The 27,154-nt window shown below is 38.2% G+C and overlaps 1 protein-coding gene across 6 annotated transcripts in view; it reads left to right on the top strand.

Annotated features, from left to right (window-relative positions):
• Positions 1–27,154, top strand: part of ADAMTSL3 (ADAMTS like 3) — a 207,712-nt gene that overhangs the window by 93,685 nt on the left and 86,873 nt on the right. For all 6 annotated transcript variants that reach the window (XM_068957980.1, XM_068957979.1, XM_009681289.2 and 3 more), the window contains exons 4-6: positions 5,130–5,257; positions 7,632–7,677; positions 14,825–15,061. In XM_068957980.1, coding sequence (XP_068814081.1) covers positions 5,130–5,257; positions 7,632–7,677; positions 14,825–15,061 — 411 coding nt within the window. The remainder of the gene's footprint in view (positions 1–5,129; positions 5,258–7,631; positions 7,678–14,824; positions 15,062–27,154) is intronic.

The raw sequence follows: 27,154 nt of genomic DNA, 5'->3' as shown, positions 1-27,154 counted from the left end.
GCAACATGATATCGCTGCACCAATGTAGCTCCTTATGGAGCTTCTCTTTTGGGGTTTGGCATGTCTTCTCAAATTACTACAAACTACTTTGATAAGAGGTCATGAAAAAGACGGGAGTACTCGCCAAGAGAGCTGCAATGGCGTTGGTACAGAAACAGCTACGTTAGTAAATAGTCCTGTGTAGCCAAGTCCATACTGCTGGGACGAAGCCATATTTGTCAGCCATATTGCAACGGTGACCTGTTCAACGCATTTTAAATACCCATCCAAAGCTGTGCAAGGTCACTGCAGGTGGATGCTGCCGATAGCTTGCATTGAATCCACTCCGTACCCTGTCCGAGCTGGATGCGTTGCTCCAAGGAGAGCTTGGAGACATGTCAAGGGCAGGCTTTGGATTGCTTGTGTTGGGGTACGGAAACAGCAGTGACTGTCGGGGCTCTTGTGGATAAATCTGGCCACTGGGTCTGCAAGCTGCTTTTGGAGTGCATTCTGTTACAATAATTCAGATGTATAAAACTGTATGTCCTTGGTTTATGTCTGTTTTGAAAGTAAAAGGTGGATGTAAAAACTCTGGAAAACAAGCAATTAAGGTATTGGAGCGTTTCTGTTGGGAAGCTGAATCTTTGTTACTCTAATGCTAAACATTTGCATGTCCAAGCCTTATGTAATGGATGTCTGAATAATACTAAAACTGCATAAACTGACCTTCATTCTCTGGCACCGCATCTCCTTTGAAGTCTGCATGACCAAATTCAAGACAATTATGTCACCCTTCATAACAGCCAAACAAAAGTTTGGCCAAATAATCATTTTTTCTCCACATAACAGCACTGTGCTTGATTTTTGTAAGGTGTGTCAGTGTAGCTGTTGTTATTTACTGGGTGTTACCAGTGACAGTAAAAATCCCCTCGTTTTAGATTAATGATCAGTGCTAGTAACATCTGGTTTTCATTTATTTTACCTCAGTGCCCACTTTTGCTGTACTTGGTTACTTTGAGCAGCGCGTTGCGAAGCCTGTGTGGCCTTAAACCAAGCACAGAGAGCCTGGCCCTTCGCAGAGCAGGGGCTGCTGCGCGCACCCGCGGTGGCAGAGGCGACACGGGACACCGGCCCCAACAAGACAAGGGAGACTGGCGCTAGTGTTTCCCCCCGCCGCGTCTGCCGGTGCCATACTTGCAGTAAAATCTGCCAAGTGCAAGGCTGTCTATCAGGTAGGGGTTGTCAGCAGAGACTCAGGTTGCATGGTATTCAGGGCCTCGGACCCTGCGGAAACCTCAGCGTACTGCCTCGTCAGTCCTTAAGAGCTGGTGCGTGTCACCATGTGCTACAAAGCTTGTAGGTGTTTTTCCCCCACCCCTAACAGTAGTGATCCTCGCCCAGGCCCTTGTGCAGGATGACAGCTTATTTCTTTCGAAGTTAATTACACATCAAGCATCCAGATTGGGATGATATATTTTGGAACTACCTTTATCATATAACCTGGAATCATTTCTGCAGAAAACGTCATCTAGGTGCTAAAATACAACTGCTTTGAACACAACGCGTTTATCCTCGTTGTGTAGTCATCTTTGATGCCTTTGGACCCCAGCTGGCCTAGCTGGACCCATGGAAAGGTGATGCCTTCTGTTGTCTAGCTCTACATACGGGACAGTATATTGTTGAGGTCTTACACAGTTATTGTTATAGCTGTTATAAGTCTTTTTGTTTGGATGCACTACAGCACTGGTGACTCTGTATGACTGCGATACATCATGGGCACACGTGTGCGTGGACACGCTCACATACCTGCCTGCATAGGTATGTACATACTTTCACACTGAATACAAGTTTAACGTATATGTAGCACTTCATCCATTGCAAAATTCAGCCACTACAGGGAAACCACGTAGAGAAGCTTCATTACTAAACCATATTAGAATAATGACTTAAAACAACAAAAAATCAAAATCAACAAGCAAACTATGAATGCAGTCCTGAGGTACTATAATGCTCTTCTGTGCCTAACTGTAATCAGCTCTTAAATTAATTCCTAAATGAACTTGCAAGCTTTTGTTGGTTTAAATCATGATGTTGATGATGTCTTTTTTATTTTAATTGAATATGGTACCATGGTGTAGACAAACGTAATATGTAGAGTTTATGAATCCTGACAGCTAGTAAATCAATATTATTTTGCTAGTAAATTACTAAGCCAGCGCAAGCTGCTTTTAACTCTTTCCCATGGGACAAATAGTTTGAATTGGCTGGAGTTTAAATCAACACTGTGGGCACTGAATTAGTCGATGATTGTGAAGAGGCCTTTGTTGGCACAAACTTATGCTTTGATCATCCTAGTCTTTACAGTTCTTCTAATTAGCTACAGTTCAGAACAATGGCTTTTATCAAAGCAGTTTAGTAAGTGAACAACTGGACATTGTTTAGGGCTCTAGGTGACATTCTGTCTGTTAATATCATGTGGCTGGTTTTAATGCAATGATGAAGTTAGGGTTATTTTAGATATTGTCACTGCCTTGTCCAAAGAAATCAGCTATTCTAAAAGAGGGAGTGATATGTATTGCTTTTTTACTATTGTAAGTTTAATCGTTTCTTAAAGTAATAAAACCCCCAATTATTTGCCTTGGGATTACAGAAGACAAACTCTAATTTTGCACTCATAAACGTAAAAGCGACTTTTCGTCTTGACTTCTTTTCATGTGCTGAGTGGTTTGTTGGGAGGTGCTGAGCCCTTTCCGCTCAAGATTGAAGGCAGTTGGTTCCATTTTCAGTGTCAGACGTTTCGAAGTTGGCTTCTGATGTAAAGTAAACCCAACGCCAGCGCTAAAATTCCTCAGGGATCTTGGCAGAGCAGGGCTCTATCATTTCTGGAACAGCACGTTGGCCTGAGTACGCTTTTAAAGCTTACAGTAAGTGTTTGTAAGATTTGTAAACGTAGGGGAGCAAGAAAGTTCAGGAGCTGCTGATTTGCTTAGACCAACTTCTGTAATTTACTGTTCAAGGGATAATGACTTATCCTCTAATTAATGAAATACTTTTTCTGACAAGCTCTAGTTTTTTGATAGAGGGATGGGAAAGTTTTGAATTTGTTGACCTTTTTGTGGGATATTTAACCACCAGGAGCAGTGTTATACTAAATCTGCCCAAATATTAATGCCTTTAAAATGTATTTGCATAGTCCTTAGTTCTGTTTAAGTTTAGCTAAGTTTAACTATTTGCTGTTGGGGTCCCTAAAATAATGCTTGTTCAACAGTTGTGCTTCCAATATGCAGTGAGAGGGCGTCCTCTGTGCAACACAGCTCAAGTCCTGTGGCACGTGATTGCTTTGCTTTGTTATGTTAAGAAGAAAATCCATTTCTCTACACAGTGTGGTAGTAAATCATGTTCCTTGTGTGGTGCTCTTTTGAAAACAACTCTATTTTATTGCACTTGCCCTTTTGACTTCCGGGTTGGTAGGCTTTTATCTGAGTCAATTTTCCTAATGACTGAAGAGGAGCTGTCTTCATCCGTTCTGTGGAAATTTAAGGGGAGTTATGTATTTTTTTTCATATACCATAAGATTTGAATTATATATCCCTCATTTCCTTTTAAATTACTCATATGAGGCATTCTTTTGGAAGAAAATAGAACTGAGTCTTCAGACTCATTCTCTTGAGTTCAGTTAAGTTATTTCTTAGAGAAAATATGGATTACTAAAACGTGTTCTTCTGGTTTGGTATTAGGACATGTACTAATGTCTTGCACTTCTCTGGGTTTAGTCACACATGAAAATATTTTTAGCATTGTAAGCATGTATTTGTATTTGGCATGTATCAAGATTTGAGTCTTTACTTGCATAGAGTTTGTTTAGTAATGTTTTTATCTCTTTGCATAGCGCTGTTTGACAGAATAGCCCTTTGGTTGGTGTTTCCGTACACTTGTTTGTTGGGAAGGGAGAGAAAGGATTCTGAAACACCATCTGATTAAGCTGTGCCTTTCTATGCAGGTGAAAAATAAGGCAGTAATGTGAATGTAATGCCTTTGTTCATTTTTCTGAGATCTAATTGCATGCCCACTGAAGGCAATGGGGTTTGAAAGCTGGCTGTATAAATAGTTGTTTCAGTAAAGCTTGGATGAATCCTTTATGTTCTCTCAGTTCATGATGGTATTGGAGTAGAGCCGATATTGGTCAATATTCTCTGTCACCTGAGAGAAATTACTCACTGCCTCGTTTTTTATCCTCAAAGTAGTTTTCATTCATAATGATATTAATAGCAGTTACATTATTACGTTTGCAATAGTTTATTGGTAAACTATCTCCACAAATTGAATGTGTTGTTCTCACCTCAGTCTGATGGCCATAATTTAGGATTCTAAAAATCTTGATATCTTTATGATAACAAGCTTATCATATATGTGTGATAACTGTCAGGGAATCATTATGTTTTGTCCTTTATGAAAAAAATTGCACTCTTTTTCAAGAGGTAAATTTAAAGGTTGCAGGAGTAGCGGGATAGAAGTAGGATATAAATGGAACAGCTGCCAAACAATTTTAGTGAAAACAAAGAAATGCTTGAGAACATTCTGAATTTCATTTCCTATGCTTTCTTCATGAAGGAAGTGATAAAAAGCATTACTCTCTTAAAGCAGAACATATTGAATAATTTGGTTCGTGTTACTTTTTCTTGTTAAGCTATCGGATTAAGAAGCTGCCATGTTCTGCACTAAACTTTGAGAATTTTCTTTAGGAAATGTCAGTTTTCTTAAACTGAGTACCATGCAAGTGAAAGGAGATGTGTATCCTAAAGGGTGAACATTGTTTAGCGGACAAACACAATGTTTTTTTGTAGAGACCTTTCTTTTTGCGCTGGTGATATAATGTCTTGCTAGACGTAAGTAGATTGGCAACGATAGTGTATTTGGGCATAGCAATCCTTTAGCAGAAGGCAAAGTATCAAATGCGCTGTATGCTACAGCACTCTGTTTCCTTTTCCATATAATTATTGTATATTAAAATAGAAAAGAAAAAATACTGAAAATTAGTAGCAAAGTGGCACACTCAGTATTATTAATGTCAAGTAGTAAAACATGTACCAATTCAATTTATGTTTTGTTTTGTTTTGCTTCCCTCCCCTTCTTCATCCTCCATTTTTCAGACCTCCAGAATTACCCGCTCTGATGAAGATAAGGATGGTTCCTGGGATGCCTGGGGGGCCTGGAGTGATTGCTCACGGACCTGTGGTGGGGGAGCCTCCTATTCCTTGAGGAGATGTTTAAATGGCAGGTTAGCCACATTCTTGTGTGCGTGTATTCTTCTGCAGGAAGGCTCTTTTTCCCTGTCCTGTGATGGCTTATATGGAGAAACACTGTTGTGTCTGTTTCTGGAACCAAGTGCCATGCACCAATCAAGGGTTATGAAACGCTATTTCAGTAATATTTTAGGTAAAAATGTTAGCCCTCAATTCTGAAGGGATTTTCGTGTTTTATTAAACATGTTCCTGGAATAACACGAATGACTTATTTAATGCTTCTCTCAAATATTGAGAGAAGTCCCTGCCACTGTGGTACAAAGCCAACGGTGAGTTACCTGCATGCAAAGTAGACCTGAAGTAATGTTCAAGTGCAGGCTCCTGTGTCTTTCCTGGAGTAAAAATCAAGTGACTTTCTCCACATGTAGATGTGTCAAATGCTGCTTTCTGCCAGAAATCTTTTCCTCTGCCAGTTCTTTCTACACAGTGGACCTGGTGGCCATGTGTTCATGGCTAAGCTGCAGTGTAGCCTGAGGAGAGTACTGCGTGCAGTGAAAAGCATTTACTTCGGCAGTAAAGCTGGACTAATAGAAGACTTGTTGCTGCAATCCTTACAACATGAATAATGCAAGAGGCCTGTAGTTATTTAAAGAGTTTCTGATCAGCTTTAGAAGCATTAGTGCTAGGGTCTGTAATTGCTTTCTATATTAGAATTTTTCCTGAATATTATTAAAAAATTGATGATTGCATTTTAACTTCTATTTTGATAAGAATTTTCATGTTATATGGAATATCACCCAGAAAGTCAAATTTTTCTTAAAGAAGGCTTATAGTGTGATGTGTTAGTTCAGTGCAAACACTATGAAATACACGGCTAAAGATGGCTATGGTTAAATACTGCCTGTTTCTTTTTGTGCAGAATGCATGAAGGTCTTTGAAAGTAGTAATAATTTCTGCAAGAAGTCATGATATTCTACCAGTGTTGATGACTGTGAAATGAGCTCAATAAATTGTAGCAATATAAATTCCACTGTGGTTTTATTAATATTTTTAATATGTTCCCTTGTGAAAAAAACATGTGTTTTCTGTGCCTTGACAAATGTATACTTTAAAATTTCTTTCTGTGTTTTATTGTTGTTGCGATGTCCAGAAATGCACGATTGTGAAACAAAATTTTCACATTTGTATGTATCATAAACATTTAACTTGCATATTGTGATACAGTCATTCTTGAAAAAGACTGGAAATTTGAGAACTGAAACGTCTTGAGCTTGGAGACCTGTATCTTCAGCAGAGCTGGCTTTACTCTTGCTCCAGGCACCCATTGCTCTTAGCTCTTCAAATTGTATTTGTCAACCTCTTACACATTTTATAGAACATTTTAATATTTGCAGTGGCTTTTCACGCAAAAGATAAAAATTATTCCGAGAGCTATAAATTAACAGCTATCATTCATTTTTCTTCCATAAAAGGCAGCTGTTTTTTAGGATGAGGTAACTATTCCAAAAGACTATTCATGGTTTCAGAAACATCACTAATTGTAATTTGCTATCAAGTCTTTTAAATATGCTTTCAGTTCTTTCAAGGGCTTGACTTTGCCACTTTTACTTAAGAAGAATATCTTATCCTGTACAAAGTGCCAGTCAGTTGTTCAGTAGAAGTTTGGCAAACTGTTCTTAGAAAGGTATGAAACCCACACGTTCCCGTGTTTATATGAGAGCCAATACATAGTCATGACTTCATTATATGCCTGTTGTTTCAACTGCTAAAAAAAGACTCTGCTAAGGAGCAGAATTGCCTGGATTTCAGGATTCGCGTGTGTTGGGCACGTTAGGAATGCATGCAGTTCACGAGAATTATATTTTATTTAAAATTATGAATTCTGCTCATGCGACTTTGAGTCAGTAAAATGACGGGCTGATCTGCAAAAATATTGCATTGGTTTGGGAGAGAAAGGAAAGACTTGAGGTTGTTTTTTTCTTTCCCAAATGAAATAGGGGAAAGTAAAATGAATGCTCGTTAGCCTTATGCTTGATCAAACGATTGCTTAGATCATCTGATCTACTTTTCCTCTGAATTACATGCCATGGATTATGAGTAACTTTACTGAAGTCAATGTAGATCAGGCTTGAGGATCCATTGTGAAACCTTTTCACAAAACAAATGTGTTTTTCATAGGGTTCACAGCACATTAGGCTTACAGGGAAAGCCACCCTTTTTCGAAGAGAGACAGCAGTGTAACCTGCTGAGACCCCAGATCCCCTTTGTATTTGAACTTTGTATTTTGAGTCCAAATTACGGTGGTGCAGTAGTAATAAAAATCTAATTTTCAAGAGAATAGCTAGCTGCAAAACAGGCAGGGTTGTGTTTTGCTGTTTGCAGTGTAACTATTTTTACTCTGTTTTTCAGGAACTGTGAAGGTCGGAATATTCGATACAAAACCTGCAGTAGTAATGTGAGTCTGGCCTGTAATCCTATTTTACAGCTTCTTTTACTTATTCAGACAATGTGCTAAAGTTTAAGAAATGCTGCTTCTTGTTTAAATCTTATAGTGGATAATTTTCTTTCCATCATTATTCTGATTTTTAAAGACTTCACTCTGCATGACACTACTAGGTCTTGAATTTAGGCTTCCCAAAAGGACATTAGCTTTTGAAATCACAGTGCCAATTGTGATTCAGAATGTTTAAATCATTTATTAGGAAAGTTGCACATTTTGGAGGATTAGCAAATCTGTTCTCATCTTAAACTAGCAAGCCCTTTTCCTGGAGGTGCAGTCTTTCAGAGGAAGCATTAAACTGAGCTCCTAATCGTTTGTAATCATTAAGGATACTGTGGCGCTCAGCACATGATCAGAGAGGTTAACCACTTTTGTCCCTTTCAAATGTTAAATGGGATAATTACTACTTGTATTCCCTCTGTTTGGCTAAACCCAGATCTTTATATTTCTGTATGTAAAAGTATGTTTGTACACTAGCATAGATAGTTTCAGTGACTCAGTACAAAACTGGAGATTTGAGTATGCAGTTGCTGCTACTCTGATGAAATCAAATTATGTCCAATTTTTACAGACACATTTTATGAAAACCAGTCACATGTGTCATACTTTGTGATTTGTGCTCAACTGATTTGTAGTGATGCTTTATGCTGTTTAAACAACTGCCACCTTCTACCCCAGATGTTGCAGTATACTGAAAGCGTGCGACTCATGCAGGACTTTGGAATCACTTAATTACAGAGTGTCCATACATACACTTTAACTCAGACTGGATGAGTTTATGATAAGCAGTCACCTCCTGGTGTGGGTTACCTTACAGTACAATGTAACATTCATATAATCACATTCCAGAAAAAAAGGAAGATAGATAAGTAATTAAAGCAAAAACATCTTATTCGTGTGTTACTATAATGCATGTGACTCATTCGCCTCTGCCTCTGGGAGAAAGGCAACCATTTTCATACAGATATCCATTAAAAGGTGAAGCTTGCTCTTCCTTGAGTTGAATTATACCCAGGCAAGAGCAGGTAATGCTCACTTTACTGCCAACCTTATGATTTCTGCCAGGAGCAGGCAGCTGTGAAGTATGGCATGTTCTCCTTAGGAAGTCTGACACTGGAAGTTGCCCAGTAAACATGTTGAATCATTGCATCTCCTGGGACAACTGGCCATACCCACTGTTTAGTTTGCCACGCCTACAGTTTCTGCTGTGCCAGCTGGCTTCTGCCTTCCTCAAGAACAAGTCTTGCTAGCACCTTGAATTACTCTAACGCTGCACTTCTTCGTGCTGGATGGATTTTCCACCACAGCAGCCCACAGCCTAAGTTTCTGCTAGAAGAAACTAGTGGAAGTGATGAATGAATCAAGCCCAGTGCATGCAAAAATCAGATTCTGAAGATGAAGCTGTCCACGTGCTCTTTCAAAAGTGAACGCCTAGCAGTTTAGCGTACAATGTCCTTAGCTCATAAATTAAAATGCCCCATGTGAAGAACTGTCATTACCTTTCAAAGCTGTGTGATAAACTGAATTGCAGCCAGCTAGCCAGTACGCAAGCAATAAACAAACTATCAGTGTATAAACTGCTTGCTGTATTCCTTATCTAGATAAACTATATGGATTGTATAAGGTTATATAGACCTTATTGCTTGATCCCATGCACTACAGCTTCCTGTGCAACAGTACAAACTTGTCCGCATGGTATACCGTACTCCTCCAGCAAAAGGAATAGAAAACTACGCAGTGTATAGAAAAAGGAGGAGACAGATGAGATCAATTTGTGCATATTTTCTGCTATAAGCAGAGGTCTACATGCTTTTAGGATAAGTTAGAGCAATTGCAGGCACTGATCTTTGCAAGGATTCTGCAGTCAAAATCTGTGGTGAGAATGAAGGCACTCATGTATGTGTAAGTCCAGAGAGAATTAAGGTAATGACCGTATCCTTTCTGAACTCCAAGGGAATTTTTCTCTTGAAGTCACTGGGGCCTGTTTTTTAATTTTAGGGCTTATTTTAAAGCGATAAGTGGCTGGCATCTTGTACGTGAATCTATTTGAATTTATGATGATTCAAATGCTAATTTCCAGACAGGAAGCTGTTTTTACAGTTTTGCTTTTGGGGCATGTCTGAAAGGGATCAGGTAACCATTTCACTTCAGATACAGCCAGAATCTCTCAGGAACTGCTTTTCCTACATTGTGGACCAGATAGTGGAAGAACTCCTGAGAAGAATAAATTTCATGAGATTTCCACTGTTAGGACAGCTGATCTTTGAGTTTGGCCTCACTGAATTCAAACACAATATTAGACCTCGTTTAACCTTGAAATGGGAGTGTGCCCCTAGTGCCGACCTAGGACTACTAGCCCAGTTCTGTTTCAAATGATGTAAGTTTCCCAAAAGCATTATTTGTAATGAACATTTCTCACTTTTAAGAGTAAAATTTTAGTTAGAAAATTAAGAGTTTAAACTAGCTTCTTTCCATATTAGTAGGTATTATTGTTAACCGCCTGAGACATTCAGTATATATACATTGTGTAAAATTGTCTGCAAATGTAATTTTGCTACATGATACGTTACACCACTAACATCTATACTGGGGAGTACAAAATGAAGCACAACTTAATATGTATGTCATTCTAACGAAAAGAACAAGAATCATTTTACCAGAAAATTGGTTTCATCTGGATTTGTAATAGAATAGTAGTAAGTTCATTGAACTCAAGCAGAGTTTCAGAATAATATTAGTGATATTTCAATCAAAAAATTAATTCAAGATCTTAGCAACAAAATAATTGCTGAGGTTATTGAGGCATGTGTTTAGCTTGCTTATCTTTTTATCATAGCTTGGATGCCAGGTACTTGATCTCTTATAACTGCATGTGTGCTTTCAGCTTTTCTTATAGAAACTTTAGAGAAATACACTATATAAACTATTCATTATATGCTGTTCAATGAGATTTTCAGTCTTTCTTAAACCCCCTATTTCATATTTCCATTTTTGTATATACTGTTACATTCTAATGCTATGATGTGCACTATATGGAAGTGTTTAAGATAATCCTTTAGGGTCCTATTCATAGAACAAGTTATTTGGGCCATTTCCCCATAAATTTCACATTCTTATATGCCAAAAAGTCACTTATACATTTGCCAGAGTGACTCTCCTATAGTCAGAAGAAACGCCACTTGGTAACAGATTTGTCCACATCAACTCTATTATACACTTTTATTATATGCAGATAATTCTCACACCTGTTCGTCAGATTATTGTCCCTAGCATCCACTTATGAACTAGCTCATTTATCCCATTCAGCAAATCTTGCCTGAGCTCTGTCTATTCTAGTCATATAATATTTCATATTATTTGAGTTACATAATCTATCTCTAATCTGTTTATTTACTTATTTTATTTTTCAGATTATAATGCTGATGCAACCTGTATGTCTCATGTCTAGCTCATAGGTTTCTAGCTCAGGTATCTTGGTTTTACTAAGTGGCCTGAAAAGTGGGTAGGAAAAACATAGAACCTGAAGCTAATTTCAGAAAGAAAACAAAACAATGACTTCATCGGTTTTGGCTAGGTTTCAACAAAATGAGATTGAAAGAATAGAACTAGACAAAGGACTAGACTTTTCTTTGGTGTCATCGTTTTTACTGGGAAATTTCTTGCCTTCTTTTTTGTGCTTTTTTCCAGGAGAGTAATTGTTGGCAGGAATCGCAGGATCTGAAGCAACCTTCATATTTTGTTCGAGAACGTTGCTTACAAAGATACAGATTTCCTGGTTTAGTTTTGTTTTCAAAGGCTTAGAGTACTCACTGCCAAAGCTAAAATGATACATTTCATAAGAAGCCAGCCCTTAAATGCAGGAGTTTTTAATCCTCTATCACAAAAAGAATAGGAATATATGTGTATATGTGTATACACACAGACACACAGACACACACACACATGTTTTATATATATAAATATATATATATCAACCTGCATGGTAGTCATGTCTGAAACATCTTTTTCAGATCTATTTGCTTAATAATACGTTCATAAGTCATGACATAAACAGACTTCATTCCACCACAAGCAAGATTTGGGTGGATTACATTGCCAACACTTTCACGTATCAAGCATCATGCATATGTCTTCAGCTCTTTGTGGCGCGTGAACCCATGAGTTACCCAGCTATGGTTCAATGGCTTGATTGGAAGGGAAAGCTATTGCTGGAATTAGGAGATCTGAAAAATCCTGAAATCGGTAGCAAAAATATTTAACTTACAAGCCATAATATGGAAATATTGGAGGGAGGGGGAAACGAAGCAATGAATTGGTATCTGAAATAGGTTAAAACTAGGAAAACAAGCAGAACAAGGCTTGTGCCCCCTACACAGTTCTGGCTGACAGCGTGGCCTAGCCCATACTGGCCTCACATTTGCCTGCTCCTCCCATATCTTGCCTCTTCTTTTTTCTATTGTTTAAACTCCCTCTCACTTTTCTAACCTACTGAAATTGAATTAATATGAAGTTATCAAGTTCTCTTGTTGTTCTGATTACATCCTTTCTAAGCTTAGTTGTCTTTCTGTTAAGATTATGAACTCCTTTCTTTTTAAAAAATAGGAACTATTCCCAGGAAACAGGGCTCTGAACTTGGTTGCTGTCCAAATTCTGATATAATGCAATTGATAATAATTTCGGCCCTTTGATATCCCTTTGTGTTGCTCTTTTTATGCTCCTGCTTTTGAACACAACTCAAACAGAAAGCAGGTGGAGCTGGGATGGGAATCGAGAGCTGCCACGATTGCTTTGTGTTCTGAAAAGATGCCAGAAGAGAATAGCGAGATGAGGATTCACTTGCTCTCAAGCAGTCAGAAGATGAGTGGAAGGAAGGAGCTGCATTGGGTTGAATCAATGAAAAACCATGGATTGACATCCTGACATTGTGGTGTTTGTGCCTTGGCATTGCATCAACACCTAGTGATAATGAATTGTAACAGCAGCCTGTCAAAACCCAGCCTCAGGACATCACTCTGGCTGTTTTGCAGATAGCTCTCTAATTCTTTGTGATGAAAATCTTGCTGTGCAAGCTTGTATAACGCTACTTTACTCCAAAATATTGCTTCTAGCTTTACTTGAATCTAGCTTCCACTTATTATTTTTATCCTTAGCTACTCCTCTACTTGCCACGGTGGAAAGGAACCATATGGTATCCATATGGACTCTGAAGTCCTTTCTGCTTTTTAGATTTGCTTTTGTGGAAAATGAGAGGTGATAGATAAGACAAAGCCAAATTCTGTTCTCATTTACACCAGTGCAAATTTGGTGAATTTCTCCAGAGTGACACTGCAGTAAATGAGAGAGGTTTCTAACACAGCATTTGCCTGATGTTTTTAGAAGCTCTCATTTGTGGGATTTTGCAGAGGTAAAACTCTCAAAGAATTACAGTAACTCTGAATTCTCCTTGTCTTATTCCATTGTTTTATATTTTTAACAAGAAACTGGCTGAAAAGAGAATTGTCCCCAATTAAAAATAATACAAAATTTTCTGAGCTGTCATTCTGAGCTATTTTCACTGTAAGATGTTAGCACTGGGCAGAGTTTAAAAGCATTACCAGCAATGCTTAGTGACTTGCTCAGTGCACGCTGCAAAACCCCATGTGTTGATCAGTAAAGAAACTATTGATTTTAAAAAATATTTTATGCAGGCTACAGATAAGTTAGAGATTTTTCTAGGTTACTGCTTTCTATGGTGGAAAAAATCCAAGACTGACAAAGTATTAAGCTAAAGCAATACCAACGTGTCCAGATCCATTCACAAAATGACATCAGGATTATGCTGCTGAGGGCATCAGAGTACAATTCTTACCTTTCTCATCTAGGCTTAAATCTATGGCACTGTGTAATGCACTTGCAACTTCATTAGTGCTTTGCAGAGAAGGTTCAGTTCCCTGATAAGGTTGAAGCATTGTTCAGGAGTATCATTAACTAATACTTAGTAATAAGTTCCATGAGTTCAGTTGACACATCACAATCTTTCAGTCTTATATCCAATGAAAACAAAACTATTAAAATCAGCCTCACATCTGGCTTATGTGTGCAGTTGGAATTCTTGGAAGAATATCCTTTCAGTCTAGCATATGGACTGTTTGACGCTGGACATACTTTTAAATGAAGTCTTTAGTGAGAAATTGTTTGACACACTAATTCCTTTGACAGTACTTTAGTAAAGTTATTTTCCAGTAAATCAGTGTTCATCTCCATTCCTGTCACTGTAGTTTAATATTAACATCATTGTTTGAGTGCAATGTTTTATGTAGAAAAAATGTTTTGGAATATTTTATTTCAAAGTTTGTTGATAAGGCATTTCTCATATTTAGCATGTTAGCTGTATATTCTGAGCTCTATATGGGAGAAAGCGCTGAACTGTCTTATTAGAACCTGAGTTATATAATTAGTAGTTTCTGACTTGAAGTATATTTTAACAAAGCAAGTTTTACTGTTTCCCTTGAGGTGAAGATGTCTTATAATTAGACTAAAGGACTAAGGACTGAAAGTTCTGGTGTCTCCTCCTAACGATTTTGCCCCCTTTCTGAGTGATACTGAACAATTCATTAGACACATTTTAATTTATAGGTGGCTATAATATGTCTTTCATTACTTGTGACGTGTGAATTGATTAATAAGTGCAGAGTGCTCTACAATCCAAAGCTACTGAAAAGAGAAATATTAAATGCCATAGATCTCATTATAATCATTCAAAAGATATAGATACCTTTAGAAACTAATTCTTTTTACAGAACCAGACTTTTTATGTAGCACATTTGGTTTTAGTGTTGTAAAAAGTAGTATTAATTATGGTCCTATATTAATTGTGCTATTATTACTGGAATGTGATCTGTTACCTACACTGCAAGCAATGAATTAAACAGCATAAATTGATTGTTTTAATATTCACAGTAGAGCTTTACAGTATGGAATATTTGTAGCGTATAAATATACCAGGTCAGTTCTTGAGCGAAGCCTGCCTAAACAGATTCTATAAAGTTATCATCAGATAACTTTATTCCAAACATATAGTATTGCCTTTTATTAAAAATGACTTCCTATCGTTTGTTTTTAGGACTGCCCTTCAGATGTTGGTGACTTTAGAGCACAACAGTGTTCAGCCTACAATGATGTCAAATACCAGGGACATTTTTATGAGTGGATCCCCGTATATAACGATCCTACTGCACCATGTGCCCTTAAGTGTCAAGCTCTGGGAAAGAACTTGGTTGTAGAGCTTGCCCCAAAAGTGCTGGATGGTACTCGATGTAATATTGAATCCTTGGATATGTGCATCAGTGGAATATGCCAGGTATGTCCATACTGTGAATCTAAATGTGAACTGTGCTGTGAGGCATTTTGCATATGAAGTGCACTTTTTTCTTGTTATTTTTCATCTTTATGTCTCAGTTTGCTTTGAAAGTATCTGCAAATACTGCCAGATTGATTGTAGGTACCTTCATCTTTCTCTTGTACACAGAAGTTCCTGACTGCCTTGACCATTGATATTTTGTAGGTCAATAACATTCAGCAGTCTCCTATCTGCACTGTAATATTTAGCTATGTAAAAAAATTACTGAAACTAGTTATAGCTTTCTAATTTCTAGTATATCTGTCAGAGAGGTGCTAGGGAATGATGGAATTACGTAGTCTTCAGTGTTACTTTACTCTTTCTCTGAGTCTTGTATCTCATGAAGAAGAAAACTTGATTTTTTATGATCCAGACTGGAATGGCAGTTGTGTGTGTGTATATGTGCATTTTCTGTGTGCATTACTCTTGCCCCTTCATTCCGTTAAGAAGTTCCCAGACCATGCAGTGAATATGCCTACAGTAGTAAAGTTTTTTCAAGAAGGTAAATTCCGGAGGTCTGAATCTTAAAATCTGAAGATTCTGAAGATACGTTCATAATTTATAGATTTAATTTCTATATGGGAGGACCTGCTTCTGACAAAAACATTTAAAATAATGAACAAGGCACACTCAGTTGCCAAACTCTTGGTTAACGTCTCCACATCTGGGGTGTCCTCTGATGAAAGAGGTAATCTCAGGCTTTCAGGATCCAGCCACTTAAACAAGCTAGATACTGATGTGAATCGATAATTAGGTCGGAAGCTCAGAGTACCAGAATGAACTTAGTTGGCAAATGGATAATACCATGTATTGAACCTGCGGAGGCTTCTTCTTTGCCTTATTTTTATCTCCAGGTTTAGCACTTTGTCAGGAGATATAGCCTCCTGATGACCTTGAAGAAAAGAGAGACAGTTCTAGCTGTTCTTATCATGTGGACCAGCATAATATCTCAGTGCTTTGTGCTGCCTTAATAACTGGAGAACAGAAATGCATGAGGGAGCATAATACTTCTTTGGTACTCTTGTTTCTGAATATTGTAATTTATCCCAGTTTTAGCTGTAGCCATCTGATATGCATTCAGATGGGCGTCATGCCTAGTTCCACCCAGTCCTACCTAGACTTCTGTATGCATCTGCTTAATCTCGGTATCAGCACCTTTCCTGCCTGAGCTGAAAGGCTTCTGGAATTGGAAGCAGGTATGGGACTTGTGCTTGCACAGATGCGATATGTGTACAAATGTGCCCTGTATGCCTGGTTATAAGAGGCCCCGATAGGTGATATTAATGGCTTAAACAACATAATTACTATTTGAACCAGTTCCATTTTCCTTGGAACAGGTTGTTCTGAGCCTCGGTCACTCAGGGTAGTAAGCATTATTATATAGGGTGAATCAATATATGTTATGATTGAATGTGATTGTTAGTATCTTTTTACTTGGAATTTGCCTTTCTAGATATATTTATTACTGGAGTTACGTTATTGATTTTAGGTGGCATAAAAAGAAGAGAGGTAGAATATTTGAGTCTTGCCGGCTTTGCCTGTATCTCATTAGCAAAGATATTGTTTTCTTAAGTTTTATGTACAGAATAATTTTATACAGAATGCATATGTTATTGCAGTTAAGTTTTCTTTTTCTGCAAGTGGTTGTTGCTCTGCTAAATGCCTAAAACGTGTGTGACTCAAAAAATGCCGGATATGGCCTAGTGAGCAAAATAACTCTGTTATAGGGGAAAGCTTGACACATTTGGCAGAAGATTGGTGCATGGATTACAGCAACACTAATATATGCTCTGGACCTTTCTGTGGGTTTTATGTGGCTTCTATGTATACTACACTTCTAATACCAGTCATGCCAACACACAATGCATCTGCTACCTCTGAAATAGAAGAAGAATTCCTTACGACTGTCCCCTTCAAGAAATAGCATTTGTCCATAGTACTTCAGTGCTGTCCAACAGTGTTCACTATCTGTCACATTTAAAATAGGATATACCTCTATAAACTCAGGAACCACTTGCCAAATAACATATTTCTTTTGCTTTATTCTTAGCAGTGTCTCTTCTTCTAACATGAACTTTCACCCTGGAGGATAGCAAAGTTCTTTGCAGTTGATATGTCTGCCACAGCCTTTGCTGTTTGTGTCCGTTGTAGCACAAAGTGTCATGCAGCATCTAATAGAGCTCTAGGTTTTTCAAAGGCTTGTGAGACTCTTGCACAGAGGGAGATTTCCCCATGGGAAACCCTATGGGGTTTCCAGTACCTCCCATAATAACCTCCAACATCCACCAACTTGCAGAACATAGCATGAAATTCACTTTGTCAGGGTGGATCCAGTTTTGTGAAGAACTGTTGAACTATATATTCAAAAGGGCTGCCTTAAATATTTCTTTTTAGTATTTTGCAGTATTCCTGTATGTATATCTGACATCAAATACTTGAAAATTTAAATAATTGATTTTTAGGGTAGCCTAAGTAGTGGTGCAAGAACTGAACCGTTCCAGCATCATTCCAGAGCTCTGTTGCACTGCTAATGAGAATGGATTTCTTTTCTTCCTCTCTTTCATTGTTTCTTTTTTTCATTATTTCATCTAATTTCACAAAAATATTTTTCAGTGTGAGATAACATCTGTTGGAAAAAATAAGTGGTTAGGATGTGTTCTGTGCAGTGACTTAGGAGATAACAGTGATTTTATAACTTACACTAACCCCTTAAGCTGTTAAGTGCTTTCACTGTATTTCCTCTAAGTCACTGCTATTGCTGAAGTAGTTTTACATTAAAAAAAAAAAATTTCCTCCTTTAAAATTTGCCTGTGTTTTCTTGTTCAGGTCTTGCATGAATTGCCTAAAGGTTTTTCTAAATTGTTCATTTTTCATCAACACTTGCAGTTTTATTTACCAAGTACAGTTATTAATTTCATGACCTTTAAATTCTTGGGTCATTTCAATAACCTTAGTAGATGGTTTTGAGGGTAGAGTGGAAAGGTCCGTTTCTTGTAGAAAGGCCTACCTGGGGATTTCTTCAGAAGCTGACAGAGATCTTTGTTCCTACTCCTGTTTAAGCAGGAAAAGAAAACAAATTGACATCTAATCTTTCCTGCAAAAATGTGATTGTGGAGTCAACTGCTGTTGAGAGAGAGAGAGAGAGAGAGAGAGAGAGAGTAAAAATTGTGATTCTCCACAATTGTTGCTGTAAGATCAGTCTGTTGGGTTCTGACATATACTTGGCACAACCTGCAAATTACTTGGCAAGTGTTTTTACAGTTAACTCATCTAAATAAACATGTCATACTGCTGATGTGGATATCTTTGCTTTTGTGCCTGGAAGCACCAAAGAGCTAGTATGAGGAGACTGGCCTGCCTGAGTCCCTTTCCAACTGTTGCTGGTTTTGCTCGTTTATTGTCTCAGAAAGTTGGCAGGTTTATAAGACCTCAGTTCTTCCACCACCACACACACGAGCATGATTTCACTTTCATCTGTTTTCTTATTCTTGCTAAGGTAGATCTGCATCACTAAGTCTACCTCTCCTCATAGTCTTGCTCAGCTCTCGCCTTGGCAGGGGGTAAATTTACGGGGCGTTAAGATCTCCTTGTCCAACTGTAATTCTGATTCTTTGCACTTCCCTTAACAAGTAGGATCAAACTCAATAAAGCAGTGTCAATGAAATCTGTGAGAGAACAAAACTGCCCTTTGGATAACCGAAGTTTGAGGCTTTGGGGGAAGTACAATCCAAAGGCAGTGCAGCAGAGGAAAGTTTAGTGGGAAATTAATAAGATATTTTGGGGTTGCTTGAGGCTTAACTCAGCCAAACTATTTGATCATATTTTAGTCTGCTACTGCCTTGCTTCTGTTACCAAAGCAAATATCTGGGGCTGTTGTGTTAAGTGAGGACAGGTCAAAACTTCACTGTTGGGAGGATTTTCACACTTAACTTGCTTGATATTTTGCTAGTCTCTGCACAACTTCCAACACATTTTTTCACATAATATATTCCTGCTGTGCCCATCTGGATGTGGGTGGAGACATTTAAAAACATCTGCATGTCAGACACATGTGTGGGCAGCGTTTACCCAGTTACTCCACCTGCCTTGGGGCCTTCCCTCTGCTTGTTTTTTGTTTTTAATTTGCACGGACCTATGTTTTCTACCAAAATGCAGAATGGGGTCTTATTAGTTTCGATACCTGAAATAGTTACAGCAATAACTTTCCTAATCTGGAACAGTGTGTTTCGACAGTAAGTATACGCATCTCCCAAAAAATCTGGAGTCCTGGGGAGCAGCCTGAGTAGTGCTGTCCCAGGCTGTCACAGTTAGGTCAAAGATGATGTAAATCCTGTGGTGAACTTTCCATTTAGTGTCAGCGAGTGTTTGTGCTCCAAAAAAGGCAGACACTACACTAGGCTTTGTAGCATATGGCATAAATTTAGCTGACATCTGAACACATCCCACATGGTGAGAGCCACTGAATTCTGCCATATTAATTCCATTCAGTCATATGTCGTGAGATGCCACAGAGGTATCTCCTGCACTTGCCACCAAAGTGCTCTTGCTCTTGATGTAAATATCCCTCAGATTTTTCTGTTGCATACCGGTATTGTAAGCTTTTGGAAGGCTATCACATAATTTTTTCATGATCGGTTAGGTTCATGCTCAAAACTTAAAATCCCATTCGATTAGATTATTAATTATTTTCTGAATCTAATTCCCTTTATTCTGAGAGTTGCTTTCTCAAAATGCTAATTTGTTTTGTGTACTCTCCCATTGGGTTCCTGTTGATATTTCTTTATGTGCGTGTAAATGCATTAAAGGACGGCCTATGATGGACAAGAGGTTTGGGGTTCAGATACTTAGAAAAGAACACCTACTTTCCGTCCAATATTACTGCAGACATGCAAAGCGTAGCGTCTCCTAGCAAAAGCTTTGCAAATGGTAAATTATTTCAACTTATATTCTTATATAAGATATATTTAGCAGATGCATCTACAAATATTTTTTTTCTATACCTATTTCCTAATTTTTCATTCTTATAATACCTAATGAAGCACTGAAGAATATTTTATGTTTCAAGGAGGGGTTTAGTTCCTTAAAAATACAGGAATTTCTCTTTTGTTCTTCCCTCAATTTACTGAAAGATTTAACTGGAATTTCTGCGGATATATATCTAGATAGCTTTTTATCTTTTAATTCTTGCACCTTAAACAAATCTCTTTTAATTCTTGCACCTTAAACAAATCATGCTGGGGGTGATGTTATTAAAGATGACCTTTCTATAAGATGTTAATCAGTCAGAGTTGTTAATCCACAGTTAAATAATAGTTTAAAAAAAAAGTGGCCTTTTTCTTATGTTTGAATATTGTCTTTTCCACCTATTGAGCCTGCAAACCTCAAGCAACTTATTCATGGGAGGAATTGATTTCACGGTAGCTTTGTGTTAAGTTGGCCTTTACGCTCAACTAACATTCTTTCCTGAGTACTATTAAGTAGCAAATGGATGGGCTGAAAGTACATTTTGGAGCATGGAGATACATCAGTTGTAACAGACCTCCGTTAAGGAAGTTTTCTTGAGTAAGATTTCTACACTTCTGGTAAAATTTTGCTGCTTATGTTCCTTATTAGCGCTACATGTTACTGGCATAGTGTCAACAGAGAAGAGGGACCCATTATCCTTAGCACGCTATACCTGCATAGTGTTGAATGCCCTGAAGAGTTAAATTTTTTAAATAGATAAGAAAGAAAAATTCTGAGGGAAGGATTGTTTCCCCTGTTTTAAAGGCTGGAAATGGTGGCACAGAAAGCAGGTGCGGGCAGCTGAGTTGCTGTGGCATCCACATGTCCTAAGGAAAGTAAAACAGCATATGACTGCAGGCACTAGCATTGGCAGGCTGGATCTTACCCAGAGAGACTGAGCGTTAACTTGTGCAAATAACAACAGACCTGTTTGCCCTAATAGTCTAGTGTTCATATGACTGCACCTATGTGTATAGCATATCTCATAAAGGTCAGGAGAGCCAGATCTCCAGCAGCAATGCCATTGAGAAATGCTGGTGGTTCTCCAGAAGTCCCATTGCAAGATGGGTCTGTGCTGAGCGCCAGTCGCCACATCCTGCCTAACCTGGCCGCGTCACCCTCTGCACCTCGAAAGGCTGGTGGCTTGGCAGTGCCCATGGCAGTCCCTCGCACAGCCACGCTGGGAAGGCTGTGCTTGGACTCCTTCAGTGTTACAGCCCCCCCTCAGTGGGGTGTTTGCTCGAGAAAGCGTTTTTGGCAACACGAGGGAGTGCTTTTGCTGCACATTACAGTATGATACTCTGAGACGTTGAAGAAGTCTTTGGAAAATCCCTTGCTCACATTTTTGTAGCTGCCCAGTGCTGCTAGAAACTGTCATCTCTTTTCAGATGACAGTTAATCTCCATACTACTGTTTCTGATGGAGAAATACTACCCACAGGGATTCCTTATTATCTACACATTTATCCCTTCTTGTCAGATAAGTGGTGGATTCTCTCTGCTCTTCAGTTTGCCCTATCTCTATGCCTTTTTTCTAAGTGATTTTATCTGCCAAGTTTTGTTTTGTTTCAGTTAGATGTGTACACTTGTGGTTTTACTTTCCAGCTTAGCAAGCTACTAAAGCCTGTGAACAGTGATAAAGCCCATAGAACAACTCAAGAGTTGTTCCTGTGTCTTGCTGAACTAGAGCCCCAGTCACCTTCACATCTCCCAGGTGCCCACTTCACCTTCCTCTAGCAAGGCAAACTTGGCTGCACCCAACGGAAAAGCAGCAAAATAGCCTGATTCCATATATTAATTTATTTTTCAAAAGCATTCTCACAAATTAGAAGCCCAATAGGAATTTGCGTCCTATCCTCTGTGTGCGCGTGTGTGTATATGTGTATGTGTGTGTGTGTGTGTATATATATATATATTTTTTTATTATTTTAATTGGAAACTGTGTGGGAAGGGGTACTTTCTCCCCTACTGGGTGGTCTGATAACCTCTCAGTTGCCCTAGCAGTGATAGATCCTGTAGCAAGAGTTACATGTTTTGGAAACACTTGGTTTTGTTTGATGGAAGCGGACTTACAGAACTGGGGAACACTCTTTAGCCTCTTGCCTTCAAGATATAAAATGTTCGCAGAAATAGATGGAAAGTCTTTTTAGGACCACTTTAATATGAATTTTATGCAGTATATTTTCTATCTTCTGTTTCTTTTATTGCCTTACATTCTTTTCCTCTGTATTGGTGACTGAGGAATTTAAATATCATGTTGTGGCTCCTTGTGCCTGTCACTCCGACTTCATGCGTCTGTTCACTGAACTTTACGTTTTGACTCCATTTGCTGGCTTTAATCCCTGCTTTCTCATCGATGTAAAACTGAACATACACAGAGGAAAATTTCTTACTCTGATGGCCAGTAATACCAGTTCAACCGGACGACTGGGATAGCTGCTTCCTGTGACTGTGAAGTGGTGGGCTGGACAGCTGTTAATCAGCGTACATGCAAGGTCCCTGAAGAAGCGATATTTTCTTTATCAACACATGCTGAAGCCCGTGTCATCTTGTCTTTACGGCTGCTGACTTGCAGTGGCTCAGCCGCAGGGACATCAGATCGCGTGCTAGTCAGGCCTGTGTTAGGCTGAGCTTAGGCATAACCAGGGAGTGTGATAGAGGGGAGAGGTCTGTGTGAGGGCAAAACCGTGGCTCAGTCCAAGGTAAATATTCGATGAGAATAAACCAGATATTGAAAATATTGCTAAAAGCTAATGTACCAAGCTAAGGGCTTGCTAGCAGAGATTTTCTACTTCAAAAAACGATGGGAAGTGACTTTCTTAATTATAGGGAAATCCTGGTATCTCTCCCTCTTTTTGTCAGAATCAATTACTTGTAGATTATAAGCGTGGGAAAAGGGCAGTGGGAGTCTTTATATTCTCTACATGGATATATTTTATCTGTGTAGGAATAAACTGCAAGCTGAAGTTATCACAAAGCAGAGGATGTGAGCATAGATTACAGAGTAAATGACTAGATGGGCTTTGAATGAAAGCCTCTGGATTTTAGAACAGCACAAAGATGCATGGGAAATATTCAGTAAGATGCAGCATGACTTTCACATGATGGACTTAATACTTGCATTTTTATTACCATAAATTTCCATAGCCATATTTAAAATTCAGTATTTGTTGTGCAGAAGCAGACATCTCTAACATCTGCCTGTATTGTGGCTCTGTGGTAAGACCAGTAGAGCAGGGGAAAATGCAACAAATAGCTGACATTGATGCAATAAGAACCATGTACTATGAGAGCATGTGATAGTACAGCTTTTAATATTTCCGTGCTTGGGAATTTGTGCATGTGTGGGTGTGTCTGTGCTTGTAGAAATAACATTATTTTTCTCTGACCAAGATCCTGAGCATTTTAATTTTCCCTGTTCAGGGTGATTGTAATAAACTGCAATAGAAATTGATCTCAGTGAGCATGTAAGGATTTTTCACTATTTTCTTGTTTTCTTTTACTAGCAAATGTTGAAAGAAACCATGTGTCCCTTCTTAGTCAAGTCACAAGACTTGGAGGAGATACTTTTGCCAGAAATAGTTCTGAGGATATCTTGTATTTTGTACAGTGCTGATAAACTTTAAAAGTATGTAGCTGTTTTTCTTAGTTCCATTTTAATCTTAATTCTGATGTCTTGCAAGGCTGACATAAATAGATTGGTTATGAGAACCCAAGCAATGTTGCCCTGGTGGCAGGGCAGTCCCATCACTTAATTGAATCTGTTTGGTGTAATTTTGTTACTTTCATTCAATATTTTTTGCATCTTGACATATTTCATAGGAAGTAAAAATCAATTCCATCTAGTCCATGCAGTGTTTGCCACCTCTGAGCAGATCAGTGGCCCAGCTAACACAGGATTCCCTTACTAAGGTTGGCCAGCAACAGTTTTATTATAGGAATATTTTAAAATAAAAACTACTGGGCAACACATACTAGAATGATTGGAGACTGGTCAGGCCTTGGAGGAAATGATCTCCTGTAAAGTAACTCTATTGCTTTCTTGTGAGGAAGGATGAATATTATCTCCGTTTGAGCTGCTGCAGCAAAAATGTAGTATTTCTTTCGCGTTTCAAGCACTGTGGTGTATTGGAGATTTTCCTTTAAATTATCTGCTGGTCTTCTGCTTTGGGTGAATTTCACTAAATGCCATCTATACCTTTGTATTAAAATTCCCTTAGCAGTATATTTCATGAGCACATGCAGTAATGCATTTTTTGAAATAGCCGAGCCCCTGGGACCCCCAAAGCGCTAATGTATGCACAGTAAGACTCCATTTGGATTTCCCTAAGCATTGCATGGTTTGCCAGGCAACTAGAAGGGTGCTAACTGTGTCATAGTGAGAGGCTGTTGAATTGATTTTTTCCACTTTTATTTTCTTAAAAGCAATCACTTTAAAAAATAGCATAGCTCCCTGACATTGAGCTGCCGCTCCCCCGTTAAATGTGGAACACTGAAAAGCATAATGAACAAAAGCATCGTTTTAATGGCATTGATAGACAGCACTAATAAATGAAGGTCTCTGTGAATCAAAAATTGATCAGAATCAAAGTTGAGAATAATAAACTAGTATTTAAATATATAACTTCTTCTGTGTGGATGTTTACTGAATATTTAAATGGTCCCTCTGCTGAATAGCTTAGTCTAAAACACAATAGGTAGAGAAAAATAATGGCACTAGCGCAACTTTAATCTGAATGTTTCATAGAATTTATGTATCTGCCACAAATAAAAAAGGCAGGGATTTATTCGCTTGTGGCCACTTCTATTAGGAGAACTCAATATGTTTGTTTTTTCTGGCTGTACCTGGCTTCCTGGCTCCAGAGGACCAGGGAAGGGGGCAAGTCCTTTTCTAAAGAGAAAGGTTAGAGAATATAATTTAGTACTTATACTAGTAATAATGATACTTCAAATAAAATGGTGCTTGTTATGCACAGATCCCAGTGTTTTTAGTCGTTTCCCATCAGTATTTTTTCCTCTGGAGTGGGTGCATGTCTTCAGGCTCTCTATTCTAAATATGTAATTGTGAGTCTTTAGCATCCCAAAAACATTTTTATCATTGACAATTCACCTCCCTGAAGTGAAGGTGTTGCACAAAAAATGGTATCATACCTATTTTCAAAGAGAGTGCCTGCAGATGGGAGTAGCTGGTCAGTAAAGGGAATAAAAAAGTTAAGGAGGTCTAAAGCAAGGGTCTAACACGGAAAAGTTGATTTTTCAAAGCTTGATCCCACTCTGAACTTTGCATAGGCTGCTCTAGTCAATGTTTGTATTTATGTTCATTAAGGGAAGACTCTGAAGGGGGTTTGCAGGGTTTTCACTACAGTCCCTTTTTGCTAAATTGGAATCTTAGTCCTGAATCTACCACCTTGCATTTTCTCATCATAATTAACTATAAACATCTCTTTAAGAAAGGAAAATCCTTGAATTTGACAGATAGTGTGTTGACCTTCACAAATAAAAATTCACATGCTGTATTCATTTTTTTGTTTGTCTAGTTCCTCAGCTGAAACCCTTAATAAGTGAATAAGAACCATAGAAAAGCTGTGGGAGCTTTTGAGTGATTTCTGGATTCGTATTTGTAAACATATTTATGAAGTTCCATAGTCAACTCTAATATATCAGCAACAATTTCATCTTTCTCTTTCATCTGTATTACTGTCTCTTATACCCTGACCTGTTACTCTTCCTTTGCCTTTCTAAACTTTGTGAACTATTCTAAGCATGCTACAAAATATTTAACACCCCTCAGTTTTGTCTTTCACACTGGTATTAGCATACTAGCATCTAGTTTACAATTCTGTTAAAGCAGATGAATATTTCACCTCTGTTCTCTCCCTAACCAAATGCTTTCTCTCCTAGCTGCTTGCGACAAGACAGTATTATTCTCTTGCATAGTTCTATTATTCCTTTGGAAGAACAGCGCTAAATAACACATTCAGGTTCTATCCTAATCATTGATCAGTCATGGATCACACCATTTTCCCCTCAAAATTCCTGCCTATCCGAAGCCACGGACACCCCATAAGGCTGATTTATTAAATGCACAATATACCTATTCCTCAAAACTCCTTTATATTAAATTTCCGCTTATTTTTCATCCTGTTACATGTTGGTCAGTATTCTCCTAGCTCAGTTTGTGCGAGGAGGAACTCACTTGCAACCTAATCATTACAGTACTTATATATTTTTTTAGTGGTAGTATTTATGACTGGATTTTTTTTTTAGTGTGAAAGGGTCCCAATTCTTCCATTATACAGTTTGTATTGTCACTTGTTTCATTTATATAGACTATGTTCAAATTACCTAATATAATTATTTTTGACTGTGGCCTAAAAGCCTGCAGATGTTCTCCCATTCTGCCCATAATATTTACAGCTGATCCCTTTGCTCTGTAAACAGCTAGCAATGTGGGTTAAATTAACCCTAACAAACACCTTAACCGTGAAAATCATCAGACCTCTCTGGCTTGCTGAGATGGTGCGTAGAACTGAGGCTTTTAAAAAAATTTTTCTCTTTTTCTTATCCTTGTTGCAGTTTTGCATGCAAATACACAGGTGCTGTCTTCAAAATGGTTCTTTAAATACCTTCTTTGTTTTTCAAATACAGTTATTGGCTAAAATATTAATACCTTAATTTGTTTGGTGCCAAAATACCATATGTGGCATTCAGGTGCTGGGGGCCTGATTTCCACCTTGCAGCTTCCTGTTATTTTGGTGAGATCTGCAGTTATCCAACTCGTTTAAAAACTCCTGTGTGTGTATGTTTGTTTGGGTTTTTTTTAACACTTAAAGTTTTACAAATAGAGATATAAAACGAGGTCTAGGCACTCAAGTTTGACATATACTATATTCTTGATGTATAGTTTACTCGCTAAGATCCTAGGGTAGCTACACTTAGCTGAACTGGCTCTAAATTTGGGACCAGTCCCACCCAAATCTGCAGGATTTTTTTGGGCCTTAATGTTAAACAAAATCTGAAATTCTGTATTAACTTCAGGCCTCAGCTGTGA

The sequence above is a fragment of the Struthio camelus genome, chromosome 12, assembly GCF_040807025.1.
Source record: "Struthio camelus isolate bStrCam1 chromosome 12, bStrCam1.hap1, whole genome shotgun sequence".
NCBI lineage: Eukaryota > Metazoa > Chordata > Aves > Struthioniformes > Struthionidae > Struthio > Struthio camelus.
This window is presented reverse-complemented; position numbering and strand designations above follow the sequence as displayed.